General features: G+C 43.5%; 1 protein-coding gene across 2 annotated transcripts in view; it reads left to right on the top strand.

The window, feature by feature from the left end:
* Positions 1–19,637, top strand: part of ADCY8 (adenylate cyclase 8) — a 1,651,787-nt gene that overhangs the window by 1,058,245 nt on the left and 573,905 nt on the right. Inside the window, exons 8-9 of one of the 2 annotated variants that reach the window (XM_069621637.1) lie at positions 114–311; positions 14,948–15,048. In XM_069621637.1, the coding sequence (XP_069477738.1) occupies positions 114–311; positions 14,948–15,048 (299 nt within the window). The remainder of the gene's footprint in view (positions 1–113; positions 312–14,947; positions 15,049–19,637) is intronic. The other variant, XM_069621638.1, reaches the window with a different exon arrangement.

Below are 19,637 nucleotides of genomic sequence, written 5' to 3'. Positions count from 1 at the left end.
TGAATGAATTGCATGGAATGCCGTAACGATTTGCAATGCAACATGACTGAAAACATTGCATTTAACCAGAGGGGACTAGCAGGTTTATTCTGTTTGCATGTGCTTTCCCCTAGACTCTGGCTGCTCTAACAAGAAATTCAATAAATCTGCTTCCAAACCATCTTGCACAAGCTTTGCATGTCCAGTCTGGGCCTGAGGAAATTAACAAGCGAATAGAGCACACCATCAACTTGCGGAGTGGCGATAAATTGAGGCGAGAGCATATCAAACCTTTCTCACTGATGTTTAAAGACTCCAGCCTGGAGCACAAGGTAGCTGGGTCTTGATAGCCGCTTTTTCAAATCAAGTTGTCTGTAATGTCCGCAGAATTTGAGGCGTGATAGCTCTAGGACCAGTGTTTCGTTGTTGAATTTTTTTTTTATATTAAGTGTGCTAAAGGCAAGAGCCAAGATCTGCTGTTGTGCATCTGATTGACTCGCCCCCAGATTCAATAGACGCATATCTGGTTCCGGGGATATTTCAAAAATATACTTTACGGGGATGTGACATATTGTAACCAAACTCCCAAAATGAGCTTGTGCAACTTGACTATTGTGATATACTGCTATTCTGGGAAGAAAGGAAAACACACACATCACAGTGGATTTTATGTAATGAAACGTTCATATTTGGCTTGTTTTCACAAAGGCAACAAATAAAACCCCAAAAAGATACAGGAACCTTGCTAAACATTTTCAGCATCTTATTGAACTCATTGATTGTTAGAATTCACCATATTTTGGTTATCTTGCATATAATGATGTGATGTCACAGAGTACATATTCTGCATGAATGTATGTATGTAACTATGTATGCATGAATGTTTGTATGTATGAGTTGTGTTTTATATAATACAAACCTATCTGTGAAGCAGCAAGGGATCAGTTGACAGGATATGAAAAATATGGATACAGTTAAAAGGATTAAGGGCCTGATTCATGGAAAAGAGCACATTTGTTCCGCATTTGCTGTGCGCTGAGAACAACACTGTGCAAGCCTTCTCGCAGAATAAAAAATGTGCGCCTGTGTATTCATGAGATTTACAGCGCAAAGTAGCCGTATTCGCAAGTCATGCCTGGAACGCCCCAGACACACCCCCACGCAAAGCATAAACAGCCAGAACAGCAACATTTGCGCTCTCACCCTGTCCGGAATACACGCATCCCCATAGATGTTGCCGGCACCCAGACAACATGCAAATGACACTTCGAGACTCGGGCAAAACTCTGTGTGCAATCCCCCATAAACCGGTTCAGCACCCCACTACGCACCGTACTTGCACTCCTAAGTCCGATCGGAACCCTGCCAGTGTGCACGCACCCCTAAACCCGGCAGGCATACTCACCTCTGCGCTGTGAATCCTATGCGCAAGTGTCCTTAATGCCTGCCTTCGGGTGGCACAGAGATCAAGGGATTTGCGTGGGCATTTTGCAAGCGAGAAGTTGCGCGGTCACTTCCATGAATATGCTTTACTGTACACATTTTGGGGCTTGCTATGGACTGCCTGCGGCCAGTGCCTCATAATGCCCAGCTTTTTCCTTGTTCTTCCTCATTTTACGAATTCCGCCCCATGCCCCGCCCTCTGTGCAGATCTGACCCATGCTCTGCATGGAGTCTCGTGCAAGGCACTCGGCATCTCGCAGAGACATGCCAAGCCTGTGTGAAATCCACACAAGTCCAAGGAATATACAGCGCATTTGATTACATGAATCGATTAACAGGATTTTGCACGCACTTTGGCGCGCAAGTACCCTATTTTCCATGCAAATATTTCCATAAATCAGGTTCTCGATATAGAAAGTGTATAGCTGGATTTGTCATGAGCGAGGAAGCACAAAGGGGATACAGAGGGTTACAGGCAGGGGCTACGGCTTAAGAAGGGCAATGTAAAACAAGCCTAGATAGCCGAGGTCGCCCAGCTGTCCCTCCACTGCAGCACTATTTCTATGAGTTTGCCTTCATCTGACCTTCGGAGCATCACTGTTATATCCCTGGGATGGCATCCACGACTCCTTCCTTTTCTTTCTCTCACTATGGGAGAGGTTTAATTTACAGTGTTTCCTTGACATCCTTCGAAATTACCCCACATTCACCAGATCAAAAAGCAGCACATTCCACATGTGTCCATGTGTTCTATGCTAATGTTTATCAGTTGTAGAAAATCAGTCCTGAATGGAATGTTTTGTTGGTTGAATATAGTAACAGGAGTCTCAGAGATTCTTAATCTTGAGACCAGGTTTTGTTTTTGGAAATGTAAACAAATGGCAAGACTAGGTGAGCAAACAGTAGTCTGATATATTAATGTCAAAACAGTTATTGGTCAGTTCACTCGAGTGGCCAGGCACCCTTTGAGGGGATGTGTTTTTATGGTATGGTATTGTTTATTTGTAAAGCGCCTATACACAAAGCGTTTCAAAGCGCTCAAGGAGGGAGGGGAGAAAACAACAGTCATTCAGAGCCCTTGACTGTCTGAATGATGCAAGTTTACACAGGCAGAGTGCTTGCAACAAGTGCATAAAATACAATTAACAGTGTAGATATCAGCAAATAAGTCTTATGATGATTATGCAATTTTTCCAGGTGTATTGAGGCATGCCATGCAAGGAGGAGAGACAGGGAAAAAACGGATAGACCATCTTCAAGGCGTGGTACATTCAGATTGTGCAAGTGCACAGATAGGTTAAGGAGAGGGGAGGGGAGATTGCAGGGGGGGCGACCAGGTGCGCCCAGTCAGACAGAAGCTGGGGTAAGTGCTGAGAGATGCCTCTCTCATGGGTAATTGCCCAAGTGCAGAACACGGATGTGAGTGCAGGGCCCAGAGGCAAGTGCGGAATACTGGCAAGAGTGCAGTGACTTGTATGGCTCTGAGGTGGACCAAGCAGCCAGTCAGTAAGCTGAAGCAGGAGGAGAGAGGATAGAGCAGCAGAGAGAATGGTTAGCAGGGTAGAGGAAGAAAGAAGGAGGAGGAGAAGAGGAATGTCTTAAGAAGTTTCCGGAGCTTAAGGAGATCAGGCACAAGACTGAGTGAGGCAGGGAGTCTATTCCAGAGGGAGGCCCCTGCAGAGGATAAAGATCGCCCTCCTAATCTCTGCTTGGAGAACCGGCTCACTCGCAGAAGGTTGGAGGTAGATGAGCGGAGGGCTCGGGAAGGACAGTATTTAGGTAGTCATTGTTGCAGATAGGTAGGTCCCAGGCCCGAGAAAGCTTTGTGGACAATGCAGAGTGTCTTGAACTTGTTCCTTGCAGCCACGGGGAGCCAGTGGAGGGATTTCAGTGCCAGAGAAATGTGGTCCCTGGGTTTCAGGGCAAGGATGAGTCTTGCGGTTCTGCTCTGGATGAGTTGCAGAGGGCGCAGAGCAGAGGCACAGAGTTTGAGAAAGAGGCTATTGCAGTAGTCCAGACTTGAGAGAACCGGGGCTCTCGAGACAATGAGCTGCTGGTGAAAAGTGAGAAAAGGAAGAATGCCTCTGAGGAGATGCAGTCGGTAGTTGGACATTTTGGAGATGGCCAAGATGTGAGAGGAGAAGGAGAGAGTGGAGTCGAAGATGACCCAAAGGTGTTTTACCTCGCAGGTTGGTGCGGGATCAAGGCCAAGTGAGGCGACCAGATTGAGAGTGGGAAAGCGGGAGCAGGAGTCCCTATGTGAACGATCTCAGTCTCACTGGCGTTGAGGCAGACGTCATTTGCAGCACACCATGACTGAATTGCGGACAGACAGTCAGATATGAGTGAGGTAGAGGAGGTGGCTAAGGGTAGCCTTAAGGAGAGTTGGGTGTCATCCGTATACCACTGGAAGTTAGATATAAATGCGGCAATCACACGTGCCAGGTCAGCCATGTACACATTGAAGAACCAGGGGGATAGGTTAGGACCCTGAGGAACACTAAAGGTTCAAAGAGTGATAGTGGAGAGAAAGGACCCAAATTCCACTTGGGATGGGTGGTCAGAAAGGAAAGAGGTTAACCACGCCAGAGTCTGACCTGTGATTCCCAGGGTGTCACGGAGATGTGCGATCAGGATGGTGTCCTTTACCATGTCACAGGCAGAGGAGAGGTCAAGAAGAATGAGAGCAGAGGGAGTGTTAGTGTCAAGATTTGAGAGCAGGTCTTCACGGGTGTTCAGAAGAGCAGACTCCGTGCCTCTGGATGCACCAAAGCCAGACTGATGGTCGGGGAAGCAACCAGCAGATTCAGTGCGAAAGGTGAGCTGAGAGATGGACAGCTTCTCCAGGAGTTTGCCCAGGAAAGGGGTGATAGAGATAGGGCGGTAGTTTGCCAAAATGAAGGGGTCAGCAGAGGGTGTACAAGGGAGTGCTTAAGAGAAGTTGGGAACACTCCAGTTATGATTGCTGTTAGACATGAGTTAATGTTGGAGTGTATTGTCATGGGCATTGCTATGTATTTAGTGCTGTGTGGTAGAAAGCATTGTAGTTTTGCATTTTCTCTCCTTTTATATAGTGGACCCGATGATGGGTGAAGCAATTTATGGTTCATATAGCTTATTATTTTTATTTGGAATTGCAATGGAATTGCGAGATGGAATTGTGAGAATTTATAACATTCACTAAGTGGATGTGGAAGGGTCCTCTTTGGGGGCAGTAGGTTGCTAAAGTCGGAGACGTAATGTTGGTTTTTGAATTTATTAAGAACTGATCTAGATAATGCAGAGTCCTTTAGATAGTTCAGTTCTTGAGGTGACTAAGGCTTTACATATACCAATTTTTGATTTCTGATTGAAGATTTTGGCTTTGACATGTAACAGAAAACCACTGAACCACAGTTCAGGAATACATTATGGCACATTTTCGCCTGATGCCACTTGAATGTGAGGCAATTGCACTCAACATAACCATGCTGTACCAAACATATAAAAGAATGCACTCACTGTACATAGTCTATCACACACACTGGGGCTCATCCCGACCCTGCCATTCTGGAAAATAAATGCTAGTATTTCCATACACTGGCACTTTTCCAAACTGGCAGAGTACAAGTTTGCCGGAGGGGGTTTACTGATTTACTTCCAGCCACCAGCAATAACAGGCAGTATTACTGGCACAGCTATTACCGGTGCCAGTAATAACGGCCATCTGCTCCATGAAACTCCCAGACATTCTGGGATATCAGGTACCGGTACCAGCAGGTCCGTTTGGCAGTATCCTCAGTATGACCACCAGTGTCTTGATGTGCACTGGAACGCCTGTGTTCTGGTGGATACAATTGTCTGTTTTCATGGAGCTACACTGAATGTCACATTGGATATCATTACTCACAGAATGCAAATTGATATCACTGCTCCCTTATCATGATTCTAATGGTATTAGAGGGGTAAATAACTCTAAAAGATGTGATAATAATGATGAAGCATGTGATTTAACAAGGGATTACAAAGTGATGATGCCTGGAAGGTTGAAATTATTCTTATACCTCTGGCAATTTCTCCAGCAACCCACCAGACCATTGTTCTTCGCCAGCCAAATGAATACTGAAAGGTGAAAGACCATAAGCAAATCAGGATTGATCCCACCCCCAAAGGGGCAGTCTAGCCCGAACTCCTAGGTCACATCCCTTCTGCACGAGACCACCAGCATCCCCTGACATGTTTTGGCCATATTGGGTGGCATTAATGAGGAGTAGCTTGGTTCTCTAGGCCCAGCAGGCATTGGACACACATCTGGGCATACCCGTCCCACTCAAGACGACAAAGCAAAACAAAGAGGTGATGGCTGGAAGGTTTCAAATTAATTTTAATTCAATTGCTCTGGGCAACCCTCCAGACCATCGGTCTTCACCTGCCAAGCTATTACAGTAAGAACAATGGTCTGTAGGGTAGCCCAGAGCAATGCCAGGGATTACAATCCATTCTAAACCTTCCAGCCATCACCTATTTTGTTTTGACTTTACAAATGATGCCATATTTCCTGATAACTTATGGAAAATGATAGACAGTATCTCCACAAGTACTGATGGTCCTTAGATGTAAACTATTGAAAAGAAAATGTTCATGCTTAAATAGAGGTGGCTGTATTTCAATACATGTGCTACTGCATACGTTATACAGCACATGTTGCTACGAAAATGCATGGGTGTATGCTCCTTTAACAGCAAAGTTCCTATTATGGAACATTCTATGGGTCAAACAAACTCTTGAAGGGGGTGCAAGCTATACACCCCAGTACAGTGCCATTATTTTTAACACTTCTTCTGGAGCAAGGACTTTTGGAGTGATCAAGGAAGGTCCAGGGATGTGAGTCCAGAGTCGTACCCATGGGCATTTAGCACAGACCGACTTTGCACAAGATAACCCCTAAATTGTACCTTAAAGGGGTGGGTTTTTCTTGTCCCAGGAACGTGGGTGCAGTCAGGAATTATGGCCACTTTAAAGTGAGTGAACGGGTAGGACGTCCACTTTCTATGCATGCACCTTACTTTACGGGTCTCATTTGATCAACCATAGAGGGTATGTCCATTGTTCATACTAAATTGCACCTTTTAGGATACAGCACTCGGGGCTGCAGTGCATACGGAGCAATGATATTACCTCTTTGCTTCTATTGCTGTAGCCAATGCCATATATACAATAGTTAAGATGTCCTCCTACTCTGCTTGTTTACATAACTCTGTAAATATCATACCTAAAAGTCACGATTCCGACACAACTCTAATGTTTACCCTAGTGTTTACTGTTAAGCAAATAGTAGTGCCCAGAAGTCATCCACTAGATAGTTCCTAGTACCAAGCCCTCACATAACATGCATTCCTTCCATCATTCACCTCCATTATGGGGTGAACTTGATTGAAGAAATCAATTTATCATCAGTATTGGTCCCTTCAAAAAATACATCTAATTTCCATAACTCGATAAGATTGATAATGCTTACATTAGTAGAAGAGTGTGATTAATGGAACATTGACCTTGTGCAGAGCCTATAGTTTCACATACAGGCTGGTGTTTATTCATACATAAAATATCTAGAGCCCAATCAATAGTCCCCGCTTCTAAACTCAAGGAAACCTAAAGCTACAATGTGAGGATATTCTATAAATAAAATCATTAAACTGTTGCTTAGACCTAGATGGACATCAGAATTGTAATCTTAGGATTATAAAAGAACAATTATAATGAGTGCCTATTGTTGACATCTTCATCTGTATAGGGCCTGCAAGATGCTGTAGGCGAGTGGAGGAGCACTAGGTTGAGTGTGAGAAGGATACGGGTCTGAGCCATAGGGATGTCAGAATGAAAACTCTATCTGTTATGAGTTAGCAGGACAGCGGTTGTGGAAAGAAGATGGAGGATAAATGGGATTGACCCTTAGTCCAGCAAATTACGTTCACATGATTAGAAAGAGACATTTTGTGGTATCAGTAGCAAAAGAAAGCTCTTTGGGGATGGGACCAGCACTGATTTCCATATTGTTTCCCCCAAGTGAGGTAGAATGTGCTGGCAATGAAAGCATGGACTACAAGGATATACAGTGGGATCTCTAGTAAATATGAATACATAAAGGCTTTCCATCCAATATTTTTGAGTAAGTAGCCATAAGTGGCACAGTATGTATAGATCAGGGACCCAAGCTAGATGTTGGTAGGGGAACAAGAAACATGTCCATGAATGGTTAGTCAGTGATGCCCGGCCAAGTGCGGGATTGGTTGTGGTCCTATGCAGCAGGGAACTGTCCAGAGTGTAATGTGGACTACCCCTTTTGTAATGGGACCAAACGTGTTCTGCATGTGTGTTTCCCTCTATTTAATATATAGACTGACTGGAAAAATACAGAGTCTGTTAAAAGCTAGAGGCCAGGGATGGGCACATTTTTCAGACATGGCTATACCATATGGGGTGGTTTCGCTTGAAATATGAATAATCCCTGTACTACGATAGGTAATTTGTAGGAGAGATTTGATAATATAAATACACATCACAGTTATTCTGTATCAAGGTCAATGAGCACCTGTCATGCATTAAGATCAGACCTTAGTCCAATAGAGCTGTGGACTAGCCTACAAGAATGTCTGGAGATTTCCCAGAGGGCCTCTAGACAATGGTCCTGATTATAAGTTGGGTGGTGTGGTAGAATGCAGCGGTAATACCGTTTACCACTGTAATACTGCACTACCCCACAAAATCAGCCAATTTGGCTGTGTTACTGCCAGCAGCATTACCACCGGCGGTAATTCCACCAAAATCCCCCATGGAGTCCGATGGACTCCAATTATTGGGGACTAACACCATCTACCATCACTTGTTATCCGGTGGTAATACTGCCACACAAAGTGGCACAAACGGTAATACAGTTTGGTGGTATGTGGGTGGATTTACCGGATTGGGGAATTTTGGGAATTCCAATTAGTTGGCAACAACTATGAGGCCCTACCGTAGGGTAACTGTGTGTGGCAATGTTGCAATTGATAAGGTCCACAAGAAGTTATTTTTATACACTTAAAATGACAAGAATATCTGCCTAAGAATGAACCAAAACCACAAACTAAATCAGGCAGTCACCAGCTCTCGATAATACCATTATCCTTAACCCTTACGCTAGCTTTAACTGAAACCCTTCTTCTTCCCCTAACCCTTCAGATGTCCCTCGAAAGCATCTTATTTGCATGTGACTTTTCCAAAACACCAAGTAAATAAATAGAACATGATCAGTGACCCTAACTCCTACCCCTTTAACCAACCCTCAGCAAATGTCATATGCCTTACTCTACTTCAAATCTTTGCTCTAATGCTAACCTTAGCCTTTCCCATACCCCAACTCTAAAACGTAGCCTAACCGAAGCTCTACCTTAACCCTTAGGTTTATCTTAACTCCCAGCATCTCCAGCCCTATTTAACCCTTTTTTTAACTCTAACACAAACCCTTACTCTGTCAACACTAGGCTTCCCATAAAGCCTAACACTTACTCTGACGCTCTCCTAAAAGCTAACCAACCTCACCAGCTCTCCACAGCCAAGACTCTAACCTTTACCGTAATTATAACTAAAATGCTGAATCTAAACCTAACCGCTAGATTTACCCTACTCGCTATCCTAACCCAAAGCAAGCCTGTCCCATCCTCTTTAACCCTAACACTTGCCCTTAGATAACTTTCAGATGCATTTTGTACTTCTTTTTGATTGGAAACTTTTTTACTACAAAATAATTTCCACCACATCTTTTACTGACTTTAATTTAGTATGCAACATTTTCACTGCAAATTGTTTTCACACATAAGGGGTCATTACGAGGTTGGATGTAAAATTTGAGGCATGGTTACCTCTTTACCGGGTACCGGGTTCCGGGTTCCTCAAATGAGGACTTAACGGGCCATTCCAACCTTGGAGGACCCGGTAATTCCTCAATTGAGGAACCCTGACCAAGTACATCCCCATTCCCATTCGAGCCCCCATAGGGCTCAATGGGAATGGGGAGGGACCTACAACGGGCCTGTTAATAACGGTGCCTGTTGTTAGCTCCCTGGTCTGCTGGTGGGACCAGCTAAGGGCACCTGGTTTTACCAGTCGCCCTTTGTGGGTCCCGGCAGCAGACTCGTAATAGGGCTGTAAGGGGTTAACGGCGCTGACACCATTACAAGCGCCGTTACCCCCTTACCGCCAACCTCGTAATGATCCCCAAAGTGTTACAAAGGTATTCATTTGGCAAACAGTCTAATAAGTATGCACATGTTTATAGAGCCATCTTCACAAAGTAATTTTCTTGAAACTCTTGACACATGACTTTAGCAGATGGTGGCACAACATCACAAACTCTCTGTGTCATACAATGCATGGCTATAGTGCACTGATATAAGATGCAGCATTCCTATTGAAGTCAGACTCTGATGTTTAAATGGCAAGACCAGCACTGGTGCTGCCATAGTAACAACATTCCCTGTTTCCGAGTCAAAACATCCTGCCACTGCTATCAGGCAGCCTTCCTCCCCATTTAATTATAGGCTTTGAGGACCAAAGATGTTGGCAGCCACTTCTATCAAACCTCTGGCTCTAGACACATTTGACAGTAACGCTGGATGAATGGTATTTACCGAGGCAAACCATTTCTTTTAAAAAGTCAATCTGAGTATATGTGTTGCCACATCTTCGTTACCCATGAATGCAGGCTTCTGACCCTATAGATATCTATCAGGAATGTGCCTGATCTCAATAAGACTAACTGTGAACAGGCAGTCCCATGCTCCCATCTCAAGAGGCTGACTTTACAAAACGAACCAATGACTGACAAGCACATGTTTCCAATAGGATCCCAGACGACCTCCACTTGTGTGAAGCACTTTGGACTGATGCCTAGAGATGGTTGGGACGCATTCTCGTTTCCTGGAGGCACGGTGTGATCTTTGCTCTTCTGGTCCATGGAATATAAATAGAATTTCTATTTAAAGTGCTGCATGTTCAAAAGATACAATACTGCTTGTACTGCTATGTGTCTGTGTTGAGGGAAAAAAACATAAAATCAAGTGTTTATTATGGAGCATTAGGATCCATAAAACCAACTTAATAATCACGCATAAAACACAATGAAATACAATATAAAATAAATGCAACCTAAACCACAACCATAATCACAATGTAAAAACAATCAGAGTTCAATGTTGACATCAGCACCATGTTCATGAAGCCCAGTACAGTTACAACTAGCTACAAAGAGTTCATGATTTAAAATCTTAAGAATGATGTAAGTGCCCCAACCCTCAGCTCCCACATAATCGAACACCTCCAAAGGCAAAAATAACCACTGTCTTCGACGAGGATAGCAAGACCAGCAATGCCGGGGATGAGCCCTTAACCCACTTTCACCAGGTCAATTCATCCAAACTGTGTCACGTAAAGCCTGCAATAATGCGAAAATCAACACAAAATGAGATCATGTTTATGTGAATCACCACTTACAGTTAAAATGTATGACCCCCACACTACTCTTAGTTAAAGACTGCACAACAGCTCCAAAAGGGAGTACAATAAATCTGGCTTTGGTTAGGAGTGCTCTCTGCAGAGGGACGGTCATACATTGGAGATAATCTGCAGGACCACAAGGGGGCGCTAGTGGTAAATATTCCCTAACTTGTGTTTTTTGTTTCATATCATGTTCCCTCCATATCCAAACTTCCACTATTCCTAGCAACGGTGCACCAGAATGAGTCTTGCATCTCTGCTGCCTCACGTAAAGCCCCCCAATTTAGCAATATCCCTCCTTCTCTCTACAAGCACCACCTTGCATTCCAGGTGTTTCATCTGAATTTCAAGTATGTCCACCAGATCAGTTTTAAGAGCCCCCAGCAGGCGTTGTTTCTTCTCTAAGCAGTCTGTTGACAGCCATGTTTTATGACTTCCCTTCCCTGCCCAGTGTCTAAGACAGAGGGCTTAAAGAGATGTTTACATACCTTTACAAAGTCTCCAAAGCCCTAGTAGTGCAAGAGGACAGATATCACATGTCCTTGATTTTAGCTACCTCCTTTGATATGGATTCCATTTTGTCAGGGTATTAAAAAATCAATCAGATCCTTTGTGAGACAGGTATAATCACCGTCCCATAAAGAAGCCCACGTTAGCTGTGGTTTCACATACTTTGTATCCACCAGACACGCAATGCCATTTTCCAAGTGCAGTGAATGCATCGCAGTAGAAGGGGAAACATTACCAGTCTTCTAAGAAAGCAGTTCTCAATCTTTTCATGACCATCAGGCCTTGCATACCCCCATGTCTCGCACCCAAAAGTACCAGCTGGAACAGCCTCACCGCAGTAGACCGTTATCATATGAGAGACAGAGGAGTGTCTCAGGGTGTTTGCCACTCTAAAAATGCTACTAATCGATTGGCTCATCTTCTGATCTTGAGTAGAGATATGGTCGTTCCACTTTAATCTATTCTTGAATGTAATGCCTAATTAGTCAAAAGAAGTACAATGTTCCAATTGCTCCCCTGCTAAAAACTTCCGCGGGCAGTGGTTCAACTTCAGAGAGAAGCACATTGTAAACTACGTATGACCGTCAACCTGCAATCCCCCTGTCTCTCATATATTTGGCATATTCTGTGATCAGTGCCTACAGTGATTTAGGAGTTTTTCCCAGGAAAGCAACTTGATATGATGTAATATTTTATTTGTATCGGGCTCGTACACAAGTGTTTCAGAGGGAGACAAGGCAAGGGAAGGGAACAATTTGGAACAAAACAATGATCTTACTAGGCCCAGTGACATTTGGAACGTGCAAGTGCATGGGAGAGGGAAAGAGGAAAAGTGCATGGAAGGGGGAGAGTGGAAAGTGCGGAGCAGTGGAGAAACAGATAAATAATAATAAATAAAAATAAATACATAATAGAGGCAATAAGCAGAGGCAGTGCAGTCAGCAAGTGGCAAGTGCTGTGTTTATGGCAGCAGACTGGGTGAGTCTGATAAGTGCAGAAAAACGGGAAAATGGGGGGTACTGTGTGGGTACAGATACAGTCCCCGGTGCAAGGGGTGGCCGGGAGGCAGTGCTGGAGGGTGGCAGGGTGAGCAGGTACCTGGGCCCAGGGGACAGAGTGTGGCCAGGTGCACAGTACCAAGAGCAAGCAGGTCAACAGGGGAGAGGGGGAGAAAAAGCAGAGGCAAAGAGGAAGGTCTTGAGGTGCTTCCAGAACCAGAGATGGTTCTCCTCACATTTTAGAGTGGCAGGGAGGCTGTTCCAGAGGGAGGTCCCAGCCAAAGACCGAGATCTACCCCCAGCTCATTTCTTTTAAAAAAACGACTGACCCTGAGGGAGTTAGAGGCAGATGAGTGAAGAACTGGAGAGTGGAGGTATTTGCGGAGGGATAGCTGAAGATATTTTGGACCCGTGCCTCAGAAAGCCTTGTGGACAATGCAGAGGGTTTTGAATGTTATCCTTGCATCAACCGTTAGCCAATGGAGAGATTTCAGAGCTGGAAAGATACTATCCCAGGGCGTGAGGCCAAGGACAAGTCTCACAGTCCTGTTCTGGATTAGTTGCAGAGGATGGAGAGTAGAGGCAGGTAGATAATGAAAGAGGCAGCATAGATGAGCACCGGCAGTTCTCTGGCACCACATCAGGAAACCTCAATCCTTAACAAAGTCTCTAAAAGCCTTAGTACTTTTATCTGGATTGGAATTGAGATTTAGACTCACTGTCCCCCCCCCGCCACCTATCTGATTACTTTTGCTCCGAGAAGATGTGCATTCCCACAGATCCACTGTTCCGCCGTCAAAGCCTGCTCTTAGTCCCAACTGCAACTGCAGCCGAGTGTTGATCTAAGAGAGAGAGCATTATGGTAGTTTTCCAACCTTTTTTGAATTTCAAAACCCTATAAGCATCCCCACTAGCTCAATGTTCTGCAAGAGAGAACACATCCTTGCCATCCCCGTGTGGTAGATTTAAATCTCCAGCAGTCTGGTCGAAGGTTATCTGACAGTAAATCCTTAAGTGAAGCCAACACTTCTATTGATCCTTTTCCAAATCTATTTTTATAAATGTTAATCAGCACCCATGTCCGATTGTGCTGTCCCCTCAGGGTCATATGTTGGATATTTCCATTAGATGTTTTAGAATGGGATATTGCCCATGACCAATTCACCAAAACATAGATTGACAAACCCCCCAAGGGGTTTCCTCTTGTACAAAGTTTTACAGCTGGAATAAAGTACAGAAAGTAGCGTTGCAAATGAAGCAGATCCAGATGCCAGGCAAAAATAAGTATCTGATATTTGCTAACAAAAGATACCCAGTCCATATCATGAGTCTTCTTTCACAGTTCAGTGATATTCCAAACTTAAATATTGGGATATTGAACCTCCAAGATATCACTCCCCCTGTTATCCTCACAGAGTATCTAAAATTCGGTGATCCTTAACTCACCTATATGACCATCAGGGGCATTGAATCCAGTATTTATAAATCCTGTCAGTAAACATTGTCCAGCAGCTCTAGACATGTTTTCCAGCGTGCTGTTGCTAGTTGCTATAGCTTGCACGCGATCGCTAGATGAACCGCTGAACTGCCTCCCTAAACTTTTCCACATTCCCACCGCTGCCAATTGTGACTCCAAGGCCTATTGTGTTTGCTTCCCACATCTCTCTGGACCTCTCCCTGACCCGGTGAGTAGAAGAAGCCACATTATAAAGCCCCACATCAGAGTGTGTCACTACTTTTAGACGTTCAGGGCTAGAAATTATGTGATTGGTAATTTGTTCATTAAATTCGATACAGACACATTACTAGATTAAAACACTAAGCACACTTTTGCCTTAGTTTCATAACTTAAACCCTCAGAAAAGGGCATTTGGTTTTGTAAGGAAACAGACTTGTTATCACATTTGTGTAGGGCCCCAATGATGAACTCACAAGTGTGATATATTGTTTTTCCATATTGCAGCAAATATGCAAAAAGCGCTTTCTTAGAGTGATCTTAGAAAATACATCTCTACATAAAGCCGAATGGATCTCATTTTTAAATCAACCTTTGCTATTGGCAATATTGTCTAAAACAGTGCCCGATTTGGTTGCCTTTGTGTTGACTTACATTGCAGTTCATAATAGTTGGCCTTCTTTACAAACCAGTTCACTCTGTGTGTGTTTTCTCTCCTTCAATATGGCCTCATTCAGTAAGGGCAGTTGAGCAGAGGGCCCTTACTGTATGAGGATGCTAGTCAAGTTGCCGCACAAGCTAAGCGCGACAAAAATATGTACCACTGCAATTAATTCCTTTCTGGCTTTAGCACACTTGACCAGGGGTTTGATTTCCCAAAGACTAGTTTATATATTAAAACAAGGGTTAGTCGTTTTTTTGTTTTGTTTTTAAGAATTTGTCATTGATCAGATCCTCTTGCTAATTTCCCAGTACCTATGAAAAAAGTGATTCCTTATATATCCACTTGAAATGCTGCAAGCAATTAATCTCTGTTTTTGTATTTCAGTACTCTCAAATGAGGGATGAAGTGTTCAAGTCAAACTTGGTCTGTGCATTTATTGTTCTTGTATTTATCACGGCTATCCAAAGTTTGCTTCCTTCGTCAAGGTAAATAGAAGACAGACTATTGCAGATTTCAGTATCAAGAAAAAAACAAAACAAAAACCACCCCCCTCTGTGCAGGTTTACGGGGCATCTTCCTCTACTGAGTTATACCAGAGCCAATCATCTTGTTAAAGCCGAATCTACATGTTAGCAATAAAATTAGTCCTTGTTACATACAGGCACATGTGTTAGGATAGGAAGGGTGGGAATGAAAAGGGGTTTCATTTACAACAAATGACAGCCCATTTGTTGTGTAGGCGCCTTATAGTCAAAAAAATAAAAACCGATCACAAGGTGGGGGTTTGAGTTGGCCATCACTAGGACTGGGCTATGGATGGGTTGTGTTCTCACATTTGTGTCTCAGTCTGGCACTTACGACAAGTGGTGGCAACAGAGCTTTGGCATCAGAGCTACACAAGTTGTGTTTCTATTTTTCAGAACATGACCCTAAGGTATCCTCTGCAATTATATTTTTCATTTATTTGTCCATGTTATCTCAAATGTGCTGTCTTATCCAACGTTCCTTTCTTTAAAGAGTCAGCAATGATGGTTTGTATGTCTTACATCAGGTGGCAGTGGTTGTAGTGACTTCTAAAGTACAGCCCCTAAGCTTTGGTAACCTCATGAGGGGTGAGTGGACAGTTGATTCCAGATTTAAGTTGTGTGAATGCTACTTGCAGAAAAGGTAAAATGTTCAACGTGTCTAGGTCTGTTCGGAATGAGGGTCCAATAGTGTGCATGCATGTATATGTATATGCGATCTTCTGATTACCCATTACACCGGTTTTTGTTATTAATGAGGATTCCGAGTAGCAGCTTCCATTATGTGAATTTGATAAATTGCAGAAAACCTTTAGGATAATTCTTCGAATTAAACGTATGCCCTAGCCAGCAAAATTAATGCCAGCGCGTCATTTCTTATTGCATTCAATTGGTCTGCGCTACTCAGTCGTGTTCTGTCAACTTCAATGTCTGCTCTTTGAAAGGCTAGGGAAAAGGAATGTGAAATAGGGCATTTTTATTGGAGTTCTTTGCAGCTTACAAATTAAATAGCTCTAAACCGCATGTGGTGCAGAAAACTAAAATGATTCTGTTCTGGCTGGATGGAGTGGGTGGAATCAAAAAATATACATCATTGGAGCTCTTCTATTTAGAGGTGAGTGTACGTTCCATCTTTGCCCTCTATTGGGAACTGTGTGTGTGTTTGAGAGAGAGAGAGATGGAGAGAAAGAGAGGGGGTGAGAGAGAGAGGGGGGAGAGAGAGGGAGACAAAGACAGCCATCAGGGTTGAAACAGGAGATGGAATGGCTCTGGGGTATTGAACGCAATAATACTTAGTGCACTTACATATGCTGTAACCTCTCCACTGTATACTTAAAGGGGTGTTGTATCCATGAGCACATTTTTAGATTGGCAGAAGATAGAAGTTGAAGAAGGTAATGAATAATGTTAAGAAGCTGCCTATTCAGCAACAGATGAAAGAGGGAACTAGAGCCAAGATCGAACCTAACTCAGCCTGAAATACACAGAATATTTTCGTATGATTACCATGAGTATCATGTGTGTGTATTACACAGCCACACTAGTGGCTGTGTAGTTATGGTTAAGTTGCTATTCCCATAGGAAGAACACTTTTTGGGCGGCTTATAACTTCGCTCCCCCTGGAAGTATCCACACCAAACTTTGCAAAAAAAAGTATATGATCCACTCTGAATTGTTCTACAAAGATTGGTGAGGTTTGGTCCAGGGTGGGCAAAGTTATAGGGGTGGTCCCAAAATGTCTTTTTTTCCCATAGACTGAATGGGGAAAAAAAACTTTGCTCACGCCTACAGTCCAAACCGCTGGACGGATTTTCACCACATTTGTGGCATGAGCAGCAGCTTTGTCCCAAAAGTGTGCTTTTGTAAATTTGGTGAAAATCTGTCCAGTAGTTTTGTTAAAAATGACCAAAAAGTAGGCCACAAAAAACAAGTGATATCTATGTCTGCTCTGCGGACAAACTTCCCTGTTGGCTCTGCGGACAGTGTCCTGATTGGCTGAGCAACTTGCGTCATGTCCGCGGAAATGCGACATGTTCACTGATTGGATGGTGAAGAGCGTGGAGTGCGTCAGATTTTTGGGAATGCCCGCCATCTGGTAATCGCGGACATCCGCGGACAGCGCGGTGACAAATGGTGGACAAATACAATTTTGGCAAGTGGGTTGGCGTGTAAGACTGTTTGGGTAGGGTGGTGGAGTAAGAGATGGGTCAAATGTTGTATTTATTTAGGTGACAGACACCCTTCTTGTGTTTGTTGTGTCCGCGGACAGCCACGCTGTCCTTGATGTCCATAATCAATCAAAATGGGGGTGTCCTAAGGACACGGTTCCTGTCCGTGTTGTCTGCAGGCAAGGTGAAACTGTTCTAAGAGCGCACACGGTGTCCGGGATGTCCGTAATTTAACAAAAATGGAGGTGTCCTAAGGACACTATACCTGTCTGTGTTGTCCGTAGGCAAGGTGAAACTGTTCTAAGAGCACACACGGTGTCCGGGATGTCCGTAATTAAACAGAAATGGCGGTGCCCTAAGGACCCTATACCTGTCCGTACTGTCCGCAGGCAAGTTGAAACTGTTCTAAGAACACACACGGTGTCCGGCATGTCCATAATTAACAAAAATGGAGGTGTCCTAAGGACAGTATACCTGTCTGTGTTGTCCGCAGGCAAGTTGAAACTGTTCTAAGAACACACACAGTGTTCGGGATGTCCATAATTAAACAAAATAGAGGTGTCCTAAGGACACTATAACTGTCCGTACTGTTCGCAGGCAAGTTGAAACTGTTCTAAGGACACACACGGTGTCCACGGACATAAAAATTGCCCATATGGTATAGTTAAAATGTTTGATTCTATGGGTGGTTGTGGCCAGGGCCTAGAGTCTTGGGTGCATGGCCGAAAGCCATAGGCTATAGGCCATGCACCCAAGACTCTAGGCCCTGGCCACAACCACGGCAGCATATCAAACCCATAGATCACACCCATAGAATCAAATATGTATGAAATATTTGGAAATCTACAGTTTATGCAGTGATTGATTTGTATAGTTTGTATGTGATGTTTTGGCTACATCATGCCATTGAGATTGTAGAGTTTGGTAACAAGCACTGCAGTATAACATATCCATGGAAGTAAACATTTTACATACCTGTCCGTGTTGTCCGCAGGCAAGTTGGAACTATTCTAAGAAAATGTGCGGTGTCTGGGATGTCCGTAAATAAACAAAAATGGGGGTGTCCTAAGGACACTATACCTGTCCGTACTGTCCGCATCCAAGATGAAACTGTTCTAAGGACAGACATGGTGTCCGGGATGTCCGTAATCAGTCAAAATGGGGGTGTCCTAAGGACATGATACCTGTTCGTGCTGTCCGCAGGCAAGTTGGAACTGTTCTAAGAACACGCACGGTGTCTGGGATGTCCGTAATCAGGCAACATGGGGGTGTTCTAAGGACACGATACCTGTCTGTGCTGTCCGCAGGCAAGTTGAAACTGTTCTAAGAACACTTGCAGTGTCTGCAGACATAAAAAATGCCCATATGGCATAGTTAAAATGTTTGATTCTATGGGTGGGATCTATGGGTGTGAAATTCTGCGGTGGTTGTGGCCAGGGCCTAGAGTCTTGGGTGCATGCGGTGGTTGTGGTCAGGGCCTAGAGTCTTGGGTGCTTGGCCTATGGCCAAGCACCCAAGACCGAAGTTATAAGCACTGAAATTATAAGTGGTGGTTGTGGCCAGGGCCTAGAGTCTTGGGTGCATGGCCGAAGACCGAAGTTATATGCACTGTTTGCTTCAATGGTTGTGTTATGGAGCAGTATTTCTGAGTTGTACTTATTGTAATATACTTACTGTTTGGTTTGGTAACTGGTGTACATATATTCTTTGTCAATTTCTGTGATAAAAGAAAAGATCATGTTAGTACTGGTAGTTTGTAAGGACTTCTAACATTGAATAATAGACATTCTTTATTCATTTCGACCCTCGTATTTAGTAGATTACAAATCAGTATACTGTGCAATTTGCTCAGTTTCTGTGTTTGTTTTTCAAATCATTGGGTCTGTGAAAAAAAAAAATCCATGTCAGATTTAAAAAAAAAACTACAGTCTGTTTGTTTGTGTTCAGTGTTCACTTGTTGTTTCTGGCTATTGTTCTATCTGTTGGCTTGTTGCAGATTTCTGGAGCAGTTAGATACCTGTTGGCGTATTCGAAACTGTCTATTTTTCGTTATAATTTAGTGGTATTGATTTATCTGTTTGGTTGTTGTGAAATCTTGGGGCAGTTAGATACCTGTTGGCGTATTCAAACTGTCTATTTTTTGTTATAATTTAGTGGTATTCATTTATCTGTTTGGTTGTTATAGAATCTTGGGGCAGTTAGATACATGTTGGCACATTCTAACAGTTTATAGTTTTTTAATAGAAGTTTTGGAAATGTTTAAGTATAGATTAGTTATTAAAGTTTGGTTTTAAGAAGATTAAATAAGCGTTTGTAAGATTTGCTGGTAATCTCTGCTTTAGAGTAATGGTACTATCATTACATTTGAACCATCCACATTTC

The sequence above is a fragment of the Ambystoma mexicanum genome, chromosome 5q, assembly GCF_040938575.1.
Source record: "Ambystoma mexicanum isolate Mex_15411 chromosome 5q, UKY_AmexF1_1, whole genome shotgun sequence".
NCBI lineage: Eukaryota > Metazoa > Chordata > Amphibia > Caudata > Ambystomatidae > Ambystoma > Ambystoma mexicanum.
This window is presented reverse-complemented; position numbering and strand designations above follow the sequence as displayed.